The sequence below is a fragment of the Miscanthus floridulus genome, chromosome 5 (genome assembly GCF_019320115.1).
Source record: "Miscanthus floridulus cultivar M001 chromosome 5, ASM1932011v1, whole genome shotgun sequence".
In the NCBI taxonomy this organism is placed as follows: Eukaryota; Viridiplantae; Streptophyta; class Magnoliopsida; order Poales; family Poaceae; genus Miscanthus; species Miscanthus floridulus.
In genome coordinates, this window is record NC_089584.1 from 20,240,852 (window position 1) to 20,261,018 (window position 20,167).

A 20,167-nucleotide genomic window follows, 5' to 3' on the forward strand; every position below is an offset into this window, starting at 1 on the left:
AGCCTCATCTTCTTTGTCATGATGTTTGTCATTAAAGTGGATCCAAGCTTCACCATCGGATGGATGTACCATCTTGTCAGGATTGTACCATTTGTCATTTTTGTGCCATGTCATCTATTTCGTGGATTCCTCGGTCATGTATAGCCATTGGATCCTCGGTAGGAATGGAAGGTACTGTAGGATTTTCACAGGGATCGTAAGTTGCCTCTTCTGGCTATCATCAGAGTCCACCTCCAAGTACCTAGAGGATTTACACTTTGGACAGAACTTTGCATGCTCATGTTCTTTCCTAAATAGGATGCACCCCTTCGGACAAGCATGTATCTGCTCATACGGCATCTTAAGTGCATGAAGGAGTTTTTGTGACTCGTACATGCTCTTTGGCAGAATATGGCCCTCCGAAAGCAGGGTGTCAATCACGGCCAACATCTTATCGAAGCCAGGTCCACTCAAGTTTAACTCGGACTTCAACCCCATTAAGCGTCCAATGGCATCCAATTGAGACACCATTGACTGATCATGAAGGGGTTTCTATGCCGAGTCCATCATGTCGTAGAACGCATGTGCGGCTGCCTCCATCTCCTCCTTCTCATGTCCCTCATCAAACTATCCTTAGTGAAAGTCATCTAACATGTCTGCTACCCGGCATCAGCATCAAAAGCCTCCACCCGTGGTCTCACCACCTCCTCTCTCATACGATGGGCTTCACCATGGTGGACCCACCGGGTGTAGTCCGGCGTAAATCCATTCTTCACAAGATGTTTACCCATTTCCACCTCGTTTACCCTTCTCCTATTTCCACATTTGCTGTAGGAACACAAAACTAGGCAATGCCCTTTAGTAGCCTTACCAAATGCACTGTTCAAGAAAGCATTGGTCTTGTTCATCCATTCTGTGGTGTAATCACTCTGACTTCTCTAGCCCATGTACATCCACTGACAGTCATCCATCCTCTAACATATGTATCAGCGAGTAATGTAACCATCAATTGCATCTACATGGTGTTCCTACTGTCTAATAGGTGAGGATAGGTCCTCATCCCACCCACGGATGCGTAGATGAGGTTAGTTTCCATGCTCTACTCCTATCTGAGACAGAATTTCGGCAGCACCTCCCCGCTGTTCTCCAGATACATGTCCTGCCAAAGAAGAGTGTGTATCCGAAGAACAATAGGGAGGTGATGCCAAAACTCTATCTCGGACCAGAGCAGACCATGGAAACTAACCCATCTATGCATCCGTGGGCTATCCAAAAAACATGGACAATCCGAAACAGATATGGTCATAACTATACAAAGATCTACATACCTCCAACCATATCTCTTTCGAACGGGAGACACCTAACTGGGTTACGCGATCTACGACCATGATACAAAAAGAGGGGTTATACCTAGGGTGGCGGCGGAGTCAGGCTAGTGGGGCCATGGTGGGTCGGTGCAGTGGCGAGGCGACGTAGTGCAGGCAGACCGGCACGGCGATGGGAACTCTGACTCGGCTCCAATGGGCTCTTCTCTACAAAAAATGGAACAAAATACTGTCATTTATAAAAAAAATTCGGCAGAACCTCCCCTGCATGGTGAGGTTTCTAAAACCTACAAAAAACAACGGCATAATGGCCGACAAGCACATATGTCTCAAGAGAAGCCATGTAGTTTGGATATCAATCCATGCAGAAGAATATATCCAAGTAGTACCACTACTTCTACTACTACTTCCACTATTGCTACTACTACTACCACTAGTTCTACTACTACTACTACTACCACTATTGCTACAACTACTACCACCACTACTACTACTACCACTAATTCTACTACTACTACCACTAGTTGTACTACTACTACCACTACTTCTAATACTACTACCACTAGCACTACTAATACAACTAATACTACTACAACTATAACTACCACGACAACAACAAGAGAGAAGGCATACCTAACGGGCGCCGGGGGTAGGGGGGTGGCATTGGGGTCGGAGTTGGGGTTGCCGGAGTCGGGCACGGGCGGCGTCGGGGCGAGCGGTCCATGGGGCGCAGCCGAGGGTAGGGCCAACGTGGCCGGGAGCAAGGCCAGTGTGGGGCAGGGCCGGCGCAGCTAGGGGCAGGGCATGGCTGAGGGTAGGGCATGGGCCACGTGGGCGGCCAGGCGGCGTGGGCGGATGGAGGAGCGAATCTTCTCGATCCCCACTTCCCTCTCGGTGCAGGCTCGCTCGGTGCTTGGCGGGAACCTTCGCGCCAAGCGCGGGAGATGAGGCCGTCTGGGCCATAAAGCGCGCGCGGGGGTCTTGGCTAGGGTTACCACCCTCACTCTTTGCCTCTCCTTCTGCCATTGCTTCGGTGCAAACTCCCGTCTTGCTCCCCCTTAACCTCGGTAGCCCTACCAAGGCGACCCTCACCGGTAGATTTCTCTTGGTCCTCCGGCGCTTGGACGGTATATATGCCACCTGCGCTCTTCTCCTCCTCTTCTTCACTGTCATTTTTTTGTTGATTTGTTGGTGGATTTTGCTTGAAATGCCAAGAAATTAGGGTTCTTGGTTTGACATCCTCAGATCTGTACGGTGCTATACCTGATTTACCTGTTCCTAACTCAGATCTATACATGATGCTTCGTTTTTGGTTTATACCTCATGTTTTGTGTAGATCTTGTACATGTTGATGCCTATTTTGTTGTACACACTGAGCAAAGTGCCTAGAGGTCAATGATGTTGATTGGTTAACAGTATATGCTGGAGGAGCACCCTTTGGTGTGGCAGCCACGTCTTTCATTGTTCATTTTGTCTAATTTTTTGCTTGCTAAGCAGTACATACCCATGTTGCATGCTCGCTTTCTAATGTTGCCCTCCATCTTGTTGTGGTAGACATGGCATTTGAAGCTAGGCGAAGGGCTACCGCTGCTGTGGTTGTTGTAGTGGTGGCTTGGTTTTTCATGTGGTTTAGAAGGAGAGTTGAAGATTTACGCTCAGTCACCTATGGTCCCTTAGCTGAGAGGGACATACAGAGGATGAACAACCTTAGATACATCTATGAATCTGATGATGTGCACTATGTCCACCTTCTTAGAATGAGGAGGGCCCCTTTTTCCAACTTTGTGACCTTTTCTGTAGTAGAGAGCTTGTCACTGACAGCATACATGCATCTGTTGAAGAACACATAGCCATGTTCTTGCATGTTGTTGGTCACAATGAGAGGTTTAGGGTGGTTGACCTTACCTTCAGGAGGTCCATAGAGACAATTAGTAGGTTCTTTCATAAGGTGTTATATGTGGTAGGAGAGCTGAGGAATGAATTGATTGTCCCTCCTGCTACCAATGTCCATCCTAGGATCCTTGGTAGCAGAAGGTGGTACCCCTATTTCAAGGTTGGTATCCATAACTTGTCATACATAGGTCTCATGCATTATCAGTTTAGTGTCAATGTTCACTTGCACTTATGTTTTTTCAATTAGGGTTGTATAGGAGCAATTGATGGTACTCATGTATTAGCTAGAGTGCCTATGAAGATGCAAGCTGCCTTTAGAGGCAGGAAGCACACCATCATACAAAATGTGTTGGCAGCCGTGGACTTTGACCTCAGATTCACCTATGTGCTTGCTGGTTAGGAGGGATCTGCACATAATGCTCTTATCTTGTCTGATGCTCTTGAAAGAGATGATGGCCTTAGAGTGCCACCAGGTATCATCCAAACCAAAAAAAAACTTTTGACACTTTGCTTAATCCTAAATGAAACTACTAAAACATGTTCCTATCTGCTAATTTTTAGGAAAATTCTATCTTGTCGATGCTAGCTATGCAATGAGGCCTGGTTTCTTGCCACCATTTCATGCCACAAGGTACCATTTGAGGGAGTTTGGTTCAAATCGACCTCAAAATCAAAGAGAGCTTTTTAATCTAAGGGATTCGTCTCTTAGAGTAACAGTTGAGAGGGCTTTTGGGGCTCTAAAGAATAGATTCAGGATATTGGACAACAAACCTTTCCACCCATACAAGACCCAAGCTAAGCTTGTTCTAGCCTATTGTATTCTTCACAATTGGATCCTCAGGCATGGGCAGGATGAGCATGTGCCTGTTGAATCCACATGGACACCTAACATCAATGATAATGCCTCACAACCAGATCATGTCCTTGACAATGGTACCTAGGCACAACAGAGGGAGACATGGGCTGCACAGATGTGGCAAAATAGGGGGAATTCTAGGGTGTAGTGTCATGGTGTGTGTACTGTTTAGTAGCATTAGAGAAACTTGTATTTTTACTAAGACCTATGGCACTTTGCAATGATGTAGTACCTACTCATTTTCTGCCTATTTGATCTGTTCAACTTGTATTTCATACCATGCAATTTGTTTTCCTTACGTACTGGTTGTGGATAGGAAATGGACAATGTGCCTGACTAGGTTGTTAACATTGGTGGTGAGGACAATGTGGTGGAATAGGGTGGGGTAGTTGCTGATGATGATGGCAACCAAGCAGCCCCTTAGCCCAATGGCCCTATGCACTAGAGTCCTATCTAGTCTGGGTTCATGCTTAGGAGGTTCCATGATTTGGTGGGGCAGGGGGTCAAAACTGAGAAAGGGTTCAAGGAGGTACATGTTAGGCAGGTTGCACTCATGGTCTCTGAGTTTGCTAGGGTCAATGTGACCACCCAGCAGATTTACAATCACCTGAGAAAGTGGAGGCAAAGGTGGGTTAAGGTTGTTAGGCTCAAGGATTTGAGTGGTGCTCTATGGGATGAGGACCACCATATGATAGTACTTGATGATGAACACCTGCTAGGCCACACCAAGGTTAGAAACTATTTGGATAACACCTCAGCTATCCCTTCTTTTTTGTTTTGCTCCCCTATGTCTAATAGTTACATCTGTTTCACTAACTAGGACCATCCTGCTGATGCTAAGTTCTTGAACACACCAATAGAGAACTATGTTCAGATGGAGGCCATCTTTGGTGATAACCAGGCAATAGGCAGGTATGCAATGGGCTCAAATGAGCCTCTAGGTATTCCAACCGACATTGGCCAAGTTGATATTAATACCGTTGAGGACAACACTAACTTAGGTGGCACAGAGGCTGAGTCTAGAAAGGGAACTCCTTCTGGTATGGAAGGCTCTAAGGGTTCTGATGCCAAGGGCTAGGAGGAAAGGGGTGGCAAGAGAAGAAAGCTTGCCCAGAGGAAATAGACCTCATGAATGGAATGATCAAGGCTGTGGACTCTGTAGGAGATGCCCTCAAGACTCCACATCATAATGAGGTGCATCAGGATCTTTATGGCTATGTTATGGACTGTCCTAGGTACTCATAGGAGGCACTCATGTTTGTCCTGGTTTACCTGCTGAAGAACAAGGCTGAGGGACTTTGCTTTGTTCAGATGATAGAGGCTCATAGGATCCTATGGCTTAGGACCTACCTGAGCACAACCTACTTTGCTTATATGCATACTAGCTGGCCTCTCCACTTTTGCATATAGCCATGCTAACTGTCTTATGCTGTAGGAAGTATTTTGATGTGTAGCACTTACCTCAACTGATGCTACAAAGAACCATTTGCTGCCTAACCAAGGCTGCACCTAGTCTGGAATAGCATAGGAGCCATGGTGATGGATGTGAGGCTTTGTTGATCTGTGTGGTGTAGACATTAACAAAGGGTGATGGATTGTCACTTAGTTGATCTGAGCCCTAAAATACCTTTGATTGTCAGTTCACCTAATACATTTCAGATGATGTTATTGTTCTTGTAGGAGTTCCTATTTGGCCGATGATGCAAACTATAGCAATCTAAGGTGGCTGTGGGTATTATTCATGTTGTTGCTTTATTGTCTGCCTATGTTTTCTCATGTCTTTTATCAAACCGTGGGATACATCCATTCCCAAGCAACTGTTGTAGGCGTGCCTACCGGATGGCTAGGATGGACGTGTCCCACGGTTCCATGGGAGTCATGAACTTACCTTAGCAATTTGTGTTCTTATTTGCCACCTGGGATGATTGCAGTTTTTGACTGGGGTTGATACAATTGTGAGATCCTTTTCATGCCTATGAAGATAACAGTGCTAGTTTGAGTAATGGATTATGCACATTGATGACCTTGGACTTGTGAGGTACTGGAGCATTGTTTCTTCTATCTTCTGCTTATGCTTCTCATGGCTGTCATCAAACCATGTGAAACATCCATGCCCAAGCAACAGCTGGACAATTCTGATGATCTGATGGCTAGGCTGGATGCCTCTCATGGTTTCATGCATGTCATGATCTTGGTTTTCTACTATCTGTTTGAGGTTTGTTGCTGTCTATGTTTCTTAAGCTCCAAGTTCAAGGTCAAATGAAAAGGCAATTAAATCTGAGGCAAATCGATTGAACTACCCCTCATCTTATCAACATCTTATACTTGCTTTTATGTGTTTTTTAAGGAGCAAATGGCTTGGTATGTTGTGTACCGTGGCAGAGTTCCTAGGGTATATGCAACCTGGGCTAGATGCAATGCCCAGGTAACTGGTTTTAAAAACAACAACTACAAGAGCTTCCCTAACAAAGAAGAGGCAGAAGCATCATACTTAGAGTTCATGGGTTGTGAAGATGATAAAGTTTTTATCAATCCTCCACCAAAGGTGCTCAGGAAGAAACCGGTGTTATTTGTTGTGGCTGTGGTGCAGTCTTTTCTGTTGCTGGTGCTCCTGTGGTTCGTTCTTGCTCGTTGCTACAACTGTCTGTGATGCTCAAAATGTCATGGCTTTGTATGTTATCTATCGGGAAAAGGAGCCTGGGGTCTATGCCCTAAAATGCCTCCTTGCAGTGCTTCGGGCAACAAATGAAGCCCTAAAATACCTTGGTTACTGGCTATTGCTTTGGTTCGGTCGTTTATTTTGATGATGCTTAAGTTCTTCATTGCTAAGCATTGTTGTAGGTGCATCTAATTGTTTCATATTGCCTGTGATAGTTTCAAAATGCCATGAAAACGTGTGGAGACAATGACCTTGTGAGGAACTGTGACTTTTGGGCAACCAGTCACGCTCTTGTTTATGATTTGCTGGGAGTACTATTGTCATGTTTATGTCATTAGAAGCTCCAAGGTCATTGTCAATGCCAAGCTTGTTGAACTAAGGCAAAATTATCTATGTTTCCTTCTATTCTTCTTCATTATGCAATACCTGGTAGTAACCACACCAAAATGGTACACGGGTGCTCGCACCTCAGGCCGTGCGCCCAACCAAACACAAACGCTACCATCACTTCATACAACAAAACGATCAATGGGGGCAACCAAACAGAATCATTGTCATCCAGGACAGCTAAGCTAAAGCAAACCAAACAAATATAGATGAATGCTTTGATGCCGGCTGAGAAGAGCCTGGACAGGGCTACCATCCCGGACCGTCGACTTTGGAGCAACCAATCACGCCCTTATATATGGAACTATGCGGATCCAGGCTTAGTGCGTGGAACGGTCGATTGGGCATTTGGGCTGGGTCCTGGGTGTGGTACCGGGTGGAACTAGAGGATCGATCATGTGCCAAACTGCTGCTTGGCCTGTAGACGAGTCGTCAGTGTGAGTACGCATGGATGAATGCGCAATCAAGCATGAGGCGTCTGGAATCTGGATGCGCTGTAGTTCGTGCATGCTGAGCGTACGGTGATGAGTCATGCATGCTTGCTCACGCATGCCGGGTAGCGCATGATGACGACTCAGAGGAGGCTATATAACACTATATGCATGATACTTTCTGATCCATTAAAACACAAACTTTCGTTTGCCCTGTTCTGCAACAGTACTTCTCGGTGAACAAACAGTGTTTTTCTCTCACCAACAAATCAGCATGAGCCAAATTTCAGCGAAACAAACAAGGATGAAAACACCCGCTCTCAATGGAAAATTGCATTCTATAGTTTCATAGCCATTTAATTTTATGACTCATAGAAAGTTAGTAATCATGTCAAGAGAGTTTCATCTAGATAAACCTCGATTCTTCTCTCTTCTTAAATACATTGTCATGCCATCAAAAATACTTATGTGACAACCTATTTAATGCAGATGAAACTCTCGTAAAACTCCCTGGCCTTAATGAATTTCATATTAGAACTACATTTATCTTGTCCACATTATTATAGGGGGGAGGCGGACTGTTCATTAATTTAACGAGAATTAATCCACCAACCCGTGCACCTACACTACACGTAGGTTAGAAATAATTTATTTACAAACTATACATATTGATAGTTATTCGACTTCATCAATCTCAATATCTCTCCATCAAAACCAAACTTTCAGAGGTAGTAGGGATTGAATATGCGTGGATATATGTAAATATCTGCGTTTGTACTATGTTTCAACACCCTAGAAGGAGTAACTAGAGGCAGTAAAAACGCAGGGAAGCTAATGTAATGTAAAGAGTGCAACGTACCGTGTACCGCACACTGTACAGTTTGGAACTGCGATTTATTTTTGCCTTCCCCGGATGGAGGCTGGCAATATCTTGGAGCAAGAAAACAAAGACGGCCTCATAAGCTAAGGCAAGTTAACGTACGTACCCTACCCTGCTGCAGGCATGGCATTGGCATGCGCTTGCGTTGCGTGGTCCTCTCCTCCTTGGAGCTTCGATCATGGGTCGGTCGATATGAGCCTAGGCTGGTGTAGCTGAGCACCTACGCCTTGCGCCATCTGTGTCAGCGCTCATTTGCGCGCGCGCGCACACAATGGTAACGACTAGGACTGCCACTGAGTTGTAGAAGCGCCCTTTGTCTCACGCGCTTTGCTTCTATTATACTGCGGCAGTGTCGTCCAAGGCCTTGTTTAGATGCAAAAAGAAATTTAAACTGATAAATAGTAGCACTTTCGTCTTATTTTAGTAAATACTTGGTTCAATCGTGGACCCAACTAACTCAAAAGATTCATCTCGTGATTTCCAACTAACTGTGGTATTAGTTTTTTTTTTACCTACATTTCATGCTCCATGCAGACGGATTAAAATTGAATGTGATGGAGAGGGGAAAAACTTGGAATTTGAGGGTATCTAAAATGCACAGTTCCCATCCGGCCGCAAGGGGATGAGGATCCATTAAGGCTTGTGCTGCATGAGGCCGGCGCATTCCCTGTAGACCGTCAAGGCGTCAACTAACACCAATCCTCATGCATCATTATGCCTTGAGACAATTTCTGTGTTTGCAATTGCAACCTACTTTAAAATGATAGTACCAACGTTTTGTCAATCGTACATTCCAGATACTAGTAGATGGTAGGGTGTGAACCTACGCCAGCACAGGCCAAAAAGTCAAACCCTTCGACAGCTCGGGCTTCTGCCACAGACCGATTGACTTTGCCGCATGATTTTCAGACACACAGCAAAATCAATTGACTTGACAACATAAGCCGTGGACGCGTGGTAGCACTGGCACTAGCACTAGTAGTAGCGAGTAGCTTTCAGGTATCCATCACTCTGCTTTGATCGGCGTGTCGTCCTCTGTGCCGAGACGCAGACGCAGACGCAGACGCTTTCCAGTTCGGGCGCTGCATACCCCGCTAGGCTTTCGCCGTCCTACCTCCTCCAGCTCCAGCCCATGTCCGGCTCCGGCGACACGGCCCCTGAAAACCTGGCGGCACGGCAGGCCACAGCCTCGAGGAAATCTCAGCCTACAGGAGGAGGGGGCAGGGGGGGGCTGCATCGCAAGGCATGCCTGAAAAGGGGAGCAGGCCATTGGAGCATGCTTCTGCATCGTTTCTTGGTCTCTACTAGAATCTAGTCTGTACCGCCCACGTGTGCATATCCAAGCGTGGAGTACTACAATGTTCGTATAGAAATAGAATCCATGATCATTTCAGGAATCAACTGGAGTACAATACAATGATCGAGTGTGTGCTGGTAACGTATATTAAACTGTCTTTTCTTTAAAACGTATATTTCGCTGGTTGGTTTCTGAATTGATAAGTCTCACTGGTGCTGATTTGTTGTGAGAGAAAAACATTGTTGGCTGGTCCAAGCGAACAAGTAGATTACTGTGTACAAAGTCGAGCAACTTCTGTGTGTGTGCGCGCTTCCTACACATCTGACCTACTTACAAGCTGTACTGCTCACTGGTATGGTATATGCACAGGTATGTATAGAGTTCTACGTACGGTACAATCAGGTCTTCACCTTCCCGTAAATAAATATATATGTTCAGCGGGGTGCATGTGCATTTGCAGATCTACTAGTACCGCGTCCTTGGAGGACCAGATGAAGTCCTAACGATTTCGGAACCAAGCTCATGTATCTTGTGCAACAGCATCGCCTTCTCCCGCTCCAGGGTTTCTATGTACTCTTCCTGCTCGCCCTGGATGCCTTCCATCTCCGTCACGGCTAGCGACAGGGCCTCCGGGTCACCGCCCTCGTCGATCAAGCCTGTGAATTTCTTCAGGCTGTTTCTCATCTGTGGAGAATTCACAGCACGTTCGTTACACCGTCAGAAATGAATGTCAAACAGAAGTTCAGAGGGGTGCGGCACTAGTGAACAGGTTCAAATGTTCTGCACCTGTGTCGATATCATGTGCCCCTTGCCAGATGGATCTGTCCCCAGAATGTTTTTCTTCTCTGAGTCTGGTACCGATACCCTTCGCGCGATCTTTACATGGATTTCTCCGCTTTTTACCCCTTGGAGTGGTATCCATTTTTCAGCAGATTGGTTTGGAGACAGCATGCTGTATTCAACGGTGCAATTGCCGATACTAGCGGTTGGAAGGACCGCGTTGTGGTCCTTCACATGCAAAATCAGGGGTTCTCCAGTTTCTGGGAACTCGAATGTCTGGTTCCACTGGGGAGAGAGTGTTTTGTAAATGACCTGCACAGAAAGAATAAGACACCTTCAACAAACTGTGACTTCTCCATACATAGGTCCTATTCGCTTCTCTTGTAATCCTTACTTTTCAGCTTTTTTTCAGCGGGAACAGTATTTTTCTCTCACAACAAATCAGCCGAAACAGTGTTTCGGCTTGTTTTTCCAGCGAAGCGAACGGGGCCATAGCATCAATGAGAAATATGCTGCCAGGAGGCCATAATTCTTTCTGAACTCAGATGTGAGAAACCACACGCACACACACAAAAGAGCAAAGCCACAGCTGCTACCTGTCCACTACAAAGTAACAAGGCTCCTCGCATTACCAAGGAAACACTTCCATATAGGCAGCTACGGGCTACTAATCTGAAGTACAAGATAAGTGACAATAATAGCAGATACTATTACTCCAGCATAGTTTCGCAAAGTTCTTTCGAAAATCAGTATGGCTAGCACATCCTATTAGGCAGAGATTTTGTGCAAACATGATAAGTAGATTGAGTCACTAAAATTTATAATCTAACCTTGGTTCGTTTCTTCTGGTTCCCATATTGCACCCTGACATAAGGATCACTAGTGCCTCTCAGATCAGCAGCAACAAGGTCTCTGGCTTCAATTACGACTAGCTCAATCCAACCCGCTCCAGCTTTACTGCTTGAGCTCTAAAAAAAGGGAGGACAAACAATATTTCAGAAGCAGAGAACCAATATTTGCAACACAGTGCTCCTAATGAAATGTTGTGAAATTATCAATGAGCTAGTTCTGCTGCAAGCTTCAAATATTTAAATGTCTAGTGTTCACCATAGGAGCTCTAACAATCTAATCCAGGCTTAAGAGAACAGGAGGAGAGCACATATATACCTGCATGCTATTGTTGTGATCATTCTTTATTGGCTCAATTTCAAGCCTGATCTCTCCTGAATCTACTTTTTCAAGTGGGACCCAAACATCACGGCTAGCACCATCTAAAAGCCCCTCCAGATTAACTCTTGCACTACCAATGCTTTCATCACCGAACATATCTGCATTGTAGCATTTGATCTTCAGATATTCACCGCCAGAGATCTCATCAAACTCAAACTTGTCATTCCAAACTGGTCGGACCGTATGTGACAGTGTTTTTGTTCGGTATAGAGCCTAATAGAAGAATAAAATATTAGCATTTGAAATTGTCTTAACTGGATAGTTGGAAGAACTAAACTTCAGCAAGGGAACAACTAACCTTTCCATACTGGAGTTTCACATAAGGGTCACATTTTCCAGATTTACTATTAGCTGTAAGGGCCCTGCCCTCAACAACTCTGACCCTAAGTCTCCTTCCTGTTGTGGACTGAAGCTTTGTCGATCCATCAAATGAGCATTGAAGTCCATTGCCCAGAGAATTACTCAATGTAACTGACCCATCAGAGAACTGCCATTCTTTTAACACAAGGCTTACAGTTAACTGCGAAAAAAACATTTAACAAGTTCATACCATCATTCATACTCCATACAAAAAATAAGCTAGAACAGAAAGGGGGGTGATAAGGCAAGAAATGTCATACTTTCTTCTCTTATAGTTATCCAGTTTGTAGTTGAACAAGAACCCATAGGTCTAATTGATGATTGGTATGCCAGTTTGATTTTACTTGTTACAATCAGCATTTTATCCCTCAAAATAGCGCATGCCAAAAATGTCTAATTAAATGGCTCATGTTACCAACATAAATGATTTCGGACATTAACTCAATGCAAGTGATTTATAAAAAGATGCCATGCAACAACTTAAGCAGACAAATTGGGATGCAACTTTTTTGGAAATTTCTGAATGTCAATGATCTAGAAGGCGAAACTACAATCACTACTAATATCAATAGTCTGGGATAAGAAGGATGAATAATGGTGTTATATAATATAGCATTGCCCTGTATCATCAAAATTATAAGTGCTTATTTAGCATTTTCTAAGAAATTATTGATGTTCAATTGAATGAACTTTTGTTACTTCCAAGGATTCCTTGAACATGGATGGACATCTCTCTAGCGCTTTATCTTTGTTTCTCACTTACAAAAGTGTTAGTAAAATCAACAATCAGCAAAACTTCCTTTTTTTCTATAACATATCATATGTTCCAAGCATAAAGACTGACAGTGTCAGTTTAATAGAGAAGTAATATACAACTGTGGAGAGTGGAAGTTTACAACTATGTAAGTTACAGAGGTCCTAGCCTGTGTTAATTCACAACATTAGTTGATGATGATCTGCTAGAAACACGTGGCACAATGGAAGACCAGACACGTACAGTGATGACTTGAGAAAACTAGCAAGCAGATGGTATTAAATTTCTATCAATTGGCCATTCATGCCTTACAATCTTATATCGGGTTCAAAAACTAAAGTAGCAATGTAAATGAAATGTACCTCGCCATTGATATCCTCAAACGGAACAACCATTCCAACTTCTTGACCGCAATGCTCAGTATGCTTTGCGACGACACCAGAGTTATGCCCTATAGCCCAAAATATTGTTGAACCATCAAGAACATACTTGACCTGTTTACATTACTTTTACTTCAGTGTCCTTGGATATGTGGGAAGAACCACAATTGTCACAAGAATAGGGAAAAGTTGACTCAAATAGAAATAGCTTTATATCTAGAATACCTTTATCTCACATCTTGTCAAGTAATTGAATTTGACACCACCAGAATCCAATTCATACAGAAGAAACTTGACAATGCCTGTCTCTCCATGCAGTACCATGTTAAATGTACTGTTCCACGTAGGATTTAGACCCTTACTGGTACTTGTTTTTCTCATCAAATTGCCAACTTCTACCTCAACAAATGTCTGTGATACCTTGTTATCAGCAATTCCATACATGGCCCCTCCATTTGAGCTTTGGCGGCTCCCTATATCCTTAGCTGTGCTCTTACAGAGGTTACTAGCTGAAACAACAGTAACTGAGAGAACACCTCCAACTGCTCGTTTCCTTAGATCTACTGATGGCAAAGAAAAACATAGCCGGCGAGGTTCAACCATTGTTTTCCCTATGGTTTCAGTCAAAAGCTTCACCTGCACGGTTCATAAAATACACACTAGATATCATTAGATAGTTAGATGTAGCATACAAATTATGCTATGCAATGTCTGCCATCACATGAAGAGAATACAAGATATCAGCGATTTTTTAAAAGAATTAAAATTTGAACTATGATATTTTCGCCCTAAATGGTCAGCATAAACCCACCAGCCATGTCGAGACACCTGGCAACTCCATACCAGGAATTGCTTGGCTTCCACCACTTCCAAATGCTACCCCAATCCTGACTTCTGGGGTTGATTCAAAAGAATAGAGTATAGCTTCCCCATCAAGTATGGGTGATAGTAGAAGCTGCAATAATATAACTGAATCAGAGATAGTGTTGAAACTCAATCTGGCACACACGAATCATGAGTGGCTGATGCAATAATCTGCTTTCGGAATTAAGAAAAGTAGTTTACAGAATTACAAAAAACAATACTACATAATAAGTTAAGTAACAAGACAAAATGGAGAGAGGAAAAAGCATACATCTCCCTTGATGTGAATGCTGTTTATAACAATTCGACAAGCCCCAATCAGTGGCTTTGCTAATTTCGCCAAAAACATTACACTCATCTCGTGGCTATTCCAATCAAATCCCAAGCGCATGACTTGCTGTGAGAGAGAGAGAAAAAAGGAGCTCATATCAGACTATCAGAGAACATGTGGCTACTAAGCTGCATACCCCCATAAAAGTATGTGGAATGTTAAACTACTAAAGCTAGGGGGTGGAGCTATTTGTTTGTATGTACAAACATTAAAAAAACTGAGATCAGAATTGACGAAGACGACATCAACAAAGCGTAAAGCATCCAATGATTTACCTTTTTCACTTGATTCTTTTTCAATGCATCAATGATGTAGGATTAAGTCTGATTAATTAAATAGACAACAAGTATTGACAATAAGCTAAATAACTGTCAATATAATGGTAGGACTACAAACTGCCTAATAACTGTATATCACTCTTAAGGAGATTATGGGCAAGTGAAACTTTCAGATGCACCTGGAGTTCAGAATAGATATGACTAACCCGGTCACCAGAAGTAATCCAACGCATGCCCTGATCTCCCAAGGTAGGTGGACAAGAGCCAAGTGAGAAATCCTGTAATTCTATTTTATCCTGGATAAGAAAACAAAACCTTAGTACTGAAATTAGATGATAAACACATAAAAGAAAAAAAATAGAAAAACTTACTATTAATTTTGGTTTTCGATTCTTTAAACGTCTCTGCAAAATCATAGAGCTATGTCAGCTGTGTATGGACAATGCATGATAGCATCTACATATGTTCCAATACATATTTATAATACATCAAATCAAAGAATATGCTAGTGAGTATTTTTATCTGGGACCCACTTCCAAGAATCAAATGCACCAACTCTCAACCTACTCAGAAGCTTGTCTGTCCTCTAATGATAACATCAATTAGCTTATACTGACAACAACAACAACAACAACAACAACATAGCCTTTCAGTTCCAAGCAAGTTGGGGTAGGCAATTAGCTTATACTGAAATGGAATAAAAAGTTTCAAGGACATCTAAAGTACAATTGCTAGATTATATCCCCCAAGTGCAAAATTACTAAAGGTCAGTTTGTGGTTAATGTCACTGTGATTTTTTTTGAAGCTGTCGATGAGAAACTGTTGTTAAAAAACTCCAGTTCATTTGGAAAATTAGACCTAGTTTAGACAAAAGCCTGCTACTCAACCCTTGTTTCTCCCACAATTATTGGTCATTCAAAATGCATCATAACTTTTTACAACTTAAATTAAAAAAAGGAAAGCAGTTAACCAGACTAACTTTCTAAAAGCAATTCTACCAACAAGATTACTAGTATTAGTATCCACAGTCAAGCAGACCCTAAGTATAACTGATATCTTTCATGAATCAAGAATAGTGGTGAATTGATCCTAGCAACCTAGTGCCTTGTGCTCAAGAGCTACAGGAAATAACTTCCTCAGAGAAGAGCTATAAGGAACAAATATTAAGCAAGATTACAAAAGCAAACCTCGACAGTAGACTGAAACCTCTTCGATAGTTTTGGTTCCATGTAATTAGGCCAAACTTCTAACAAAAGTTTGTTCAACCATTCGCAAGGCTCGATTGGTGTGGTGGGCTACAGAAGATATAAAAGTAGTACGACTCAGAATCTATCTATAAAATATGTACCGATAAAAATAGGAGCAAAAGAGAATACTGTTGTATTCAGTATAAGATGCTTCCATCTTTTGTTCAAATCTTCTACAGTTGTCCTCCTCTTAAACCTCCCATACTGCGATTAATCATAAAGCAAGGTAAGAAGACAAAAAACTCTAATGACAGGGGCAGAAACAATTCCTAGTAAAACAATGAGGCAGGTGTAAAAGCATAGTGCTGTTTGACATTAATCTTTCCCTGGAACCTTGAGCATTTTTCACAACCCAAAGACCAGATCAGGACATCATTATCAAGAAAAGGGCAATTGTCGTGCTAAGTTACAAATCATCATCTCAAGAGCCCCTTTCATGTACTGTGCTTCTACTGTTCTACCAATTCAGCATGGTATCAAAGAGACTGAGCAAAATCCATCACAATCCCTGAACAAATTTAGATGAAATAACACGGCAGAAACACATACCTGAATGGTTGCCCAGACAGCAGCAGCGAGGGGAACCCAGTTTGAGAATGGCACAACCCACCGTTCGACGAACCACGCAAAGAGGCCGAGCGGGATCAGGAAGGGCAGCAAGGGTTGCTCCACCATGACCTGGTTAAAGAACTCCCGAGCATCCCTGCCATACAGTTTCTTCAGCTTCTTCTTCACCATGGCTCCTCCCTTGTATCTTTAGCTTCAGCAAAAATCTCCTTTCTGACCTCTCTTATAGGAGACACCTTAACCTTGGTGGAGATAACTCTCCAGCTTTATGCCTTTGTTCCCACTTGATCCTCAACACCTTTCACCGGTAGGCCACTCCATCTCCCGCTTTGCGCTGTAGTAATGGGTACCTGTACACCTACAAGTTAGGCCGAATTAATACCCACGAGAAGAGCGACACCTAAGAAAACGCATGAGATGAGTGTGACATATTGCCCCCACACTAATTGAGATCTTTCACATCCCAGCTTCTAGAGAGAGGACCAGGAATTTCCAATCCCATCGTGTTGACTTTTCTAATGGCAGGCATGAACGAGAGATTGACCTTGACAATACTTTCAGCCTAGTCAGCAGGCTAATTGTATCACACAAAAGAATCCCAAATACTGGATTCCGAGCACGCACGCACAAACGTCTCAGCGTGCGCACTGGTATCCACCGTTGATTTCGCTACGACTCCAACTCCCTCCGCCCCCAACCGCGTCTTCCACCTCCGTTCGCCCGCACGCCCCTGCTCTCTTCCACCTCTCTCTCTCTCTCTCTCTCTCTCTCTCTCTCTCTCTCTCTCTCTCTCTCATCCGGCGACCCCAACTCCGGTGACCCCAAGGCCGCGGAGCACGGTGGGCGCTGGGGCGGTCGGAGGTGGTGGAGGCGGGGGCGAGGGCGGCGAGCCGGATCGGGAGCCGGCTGGGGCGAGGAGGTGGCAGGGGGCGGCGGGGGGCGGCGCCGGTGACGGAGAAGACGCGGGGGAGGAAGAAGGTGTCGCGTGCGGGCGGGTGTGCAGGCCGAGCTGCGCTGGACTGCGCACGCTGGGGCTAGCAAAGTTCACAATATATGTCCTCTGCTACTAGTAGATAGATCACATAAAGAAGGAAATCTAACATAACAAACGGAACCAACAAGAACAATCGAATTGACTGCCCAAAAAAGGACTTGCCCGAAACGCTTAAGTTGCAGGCAAAGATTGCTGGTCAACGATCAAAGGCATATCGGAGCTCCATGTAATAAGCAAACCAATAAGAAGCAGGCGGCTTCCGGGAAGAGAATGAACCAATTGTGGGAGGCCGGTGCTGTAGATTCCTGTAACAGCGCCCAACTCCTTTCGCAACCAGATCGCCGCAGACGCGCCTGGGGACTCGTTTGGGCGCTAAAACCCCAAGTCCCGGAACCAATCACAAGAACGGCAACTGCAGGCGGAGCCTTCTTTCGAGCCTAAATACCACTCGGCAGCACCTAGAACCCGAAGCGGTTGGCAAAGATCAAACTTTTGCAGCTTTAGAGCGGTTCCGCAATTCCAATAAAAGGTTTGGAGCGGTTCCGCGATCCAAGAATCAGGAGCAAGAAACAAGCGGAGGGTTCTACTGGTGGGATCGAGGAGGATTGGAACTTTTTTTTATGAGGGGATTGAGGATTGGAACTGGGAGGGAGGAGTCGGGTGGGCTCCGGGCAACACCATTGTTGGAAGGCGTCAAACTTGGAACTCATCACCTGCCGCCGCCGCGTGTTCGCAGTCGCAAACGTTTGCTTGATGTCGATGTGTTTGGTTAGACGCTGTTGACACTTAAATTAGCCCAGGCCAATTCTAAGAGGTTAAAAAAATGAAATTTAAGAGACCTATACCAGTTTTGACCGGATTCTATAAAATGATATAGTAACTAGTATAACATTCGTTTTTCAACAAGATAAGATCATAAGACCACTCCTACTCCGTATAAAATAAGAGGTACATGACTGATTTTGAGAATCCAAACTCATAATCGTCAAAAAAAACACATTAACTACCTCTCTTTACTCTTTTATCATTTCTCATTTATTTCTTCCTCTTGTTCTTCGTCGGTGTTGCATGACTTGTGGGGTTTCGGCTCTCAAGAGACCTCGGCGGCATATCTTGTGTATCGCGCTCCTGATATGTCCTACGTATCGCGCTCATCACTATTGGCATAAGGTCTAAGTGCGGATAAACCTTAGACGTCGGCCAACTTCGGCTAGGCCTTACATCGATCTAACTCCTTGCTAGTGTGGCGACCCAACTCGACGTCAACAGGTGCTTTGGGCATGTTTGTTTGTCTGAGCATAGCTGGTTGGCCCAGCTCACCCTCTTATGCATAACCTCATGTGTTTGTTTTATTGCATTTTAGAATAGAGGCTTATTTGGCACAACTTCTCCACCGGCTTCAAAAATCGTTTAGAGTCCTTTTGTACCAAACGGGGTAAAACAAAACGACTAAACGCAGAAAACCCCCTTAAATCATGCTCTCATAGGTGTTTGATATGGGATGAAGCAAAAAAAATAGTAGCTTCATCCAGCTTCACCTTGTCCTATATGCGATTTTGTGAGGGCATGTTTTAAGGAGCTCTACGTGTGGAGTTGATTTACCAAACGATTTAACAAAGCAGATCTAGCTCCACCAATGGAGTTATTCATGGAGATGAAGCAAAACACTTGCTTCACTTGTGAAGCGAAGCAGTGCCAAATGGGCCCAAGTCAATCTAAAAAAGAGATTTGTGTGTGTTTGTCTATACAATTGAAAAGGACTGCCTTAAATTAGAATTTGGTAGTCTTGCCTCCACATCTTCCCCTGCTCTCTTCACTGCATTTCATTCAAATGCTAAGTTGACATGAGCAAGTTCACAAGGCTATAGCACTGCCTCCGGCCCTCGATCTCAATCTCTTTCATCGTGCAACCGCCATGAACGTGGTCTCCACCGGTGACATACGAGCAGGCAGCACCAACCGCGGTCACGGCAGCTGGCTACCGAAGGAGCGCAACCTGGCTCGGCGCGGCGAGCATGGCGGCAGGGCGTGCACACGGGCTTGGCACAGCGGGCGAGGAGGTGGTGATAGATCCCCAAGCGCGCCCTGGCTTAGAGCGTCTCGGCGCAGCAAGTGGGGCCTCGTCGTCTACGCCGAGGACTTCTAGCCACACGTGTAAGCTATGGACGCTGACTTTGATGACTTCGTCACGGCACCTCCCTCCTTCGATCCCAACCAAGGTTCGTATGTTCACACGCTCTACTTACTGTTGATGACCAGCTAGCAGCAAGAGCTTGGACACTAGCTTGCTACCTCATCGGCTGACCTGTGTCGCATCAGTAGAGGCGGCAGCACGGAGACGGACAGTGGTCCCTCGTTCACCTCGACTCTTCGTGGCAAGCACTGACAACTGGCGGCGTTGCAGCATGCACCCTAGCTCCGACACTCGTGTTCATCCCCACCTATAGCTCCCAGCTCTTCTAACAAGCTCAAGGACAACCAGTGCAAGAAGATGAGAAAAAAGGGAAAAAGCAAAAGGTGAGAGCTACGGAGGTTACTACATCGCTCCCTTGAGTGAGCCAAGGTTTGAAAAATGAAGTCCACTTCATTTCTTAGGATCCTAGCTCCCGAGTGCTTTGAGGTCCATGCGAGCCTAGCCTAGAAAGTTGCTCCGCCACCGATCTTGCGTGCGGCAG

The 20,167-nt window shown here is 44.5% G+C and overlaps 1 protein-coding gene across 4 annotated transcripts; it reads right to left on the reverse strand.

Annotated features, from left to right (window-relative positions):
- Window positions 1-9,889: 9,889 nt before the first annotated feature.
- On the reverse strand, window positions 9,890-18,212 carry LOC136449635 (uncharacterized). Of its 4 annotated transcripts, none has more exons than XM_066449743.1 (15): window positions 17,769-18,212; window positions 16,481-16,848; window positions 16,061-16,135; window positions 15,872-15,979; window positions 15,056-15,088; window positions 14,864-14,980; window positions 14,347-14,472; window positions 14,023-14,166; window positions 13,437-13,847; window positions 13,194-13,325; window positions 12,016-12,237; window positions 11,655-11,930; window positions 11,318-11,455; window positions 10,494-10,799; window positions 9,890-10,391 (listed from the first exon to the last, which is right to left on the reverse strand). In XM_066449743.1, the coding sequence occupies exons 2-15, from the start codon at window positions 16,667-16,669 to the stop codon at window positions 10,173-10,175; spliced, it is 2,496 nt and encodes an 831-aa protein (XP_066305840.1). In that variant the 5' UTR covers window positions 16,670-16,848; window positions 17,769-18,212; the 3' UTR covers window positions 9,890-10,172. The 4 variants fall into 4 exon arrangements, with proteins under 4 accessions (XP_066305840.1, XP_066305838.1, XP_066305839.1 ...); XM_066449741.1 differs by having other exon boundaries at window positions 16,481-16,856; XM_066449742.1 differs by having other exon boundaries at window positions 17,655-18,212.
- Window positions 18,213-20,167: the final 1,955 nt, after the last annotated feature.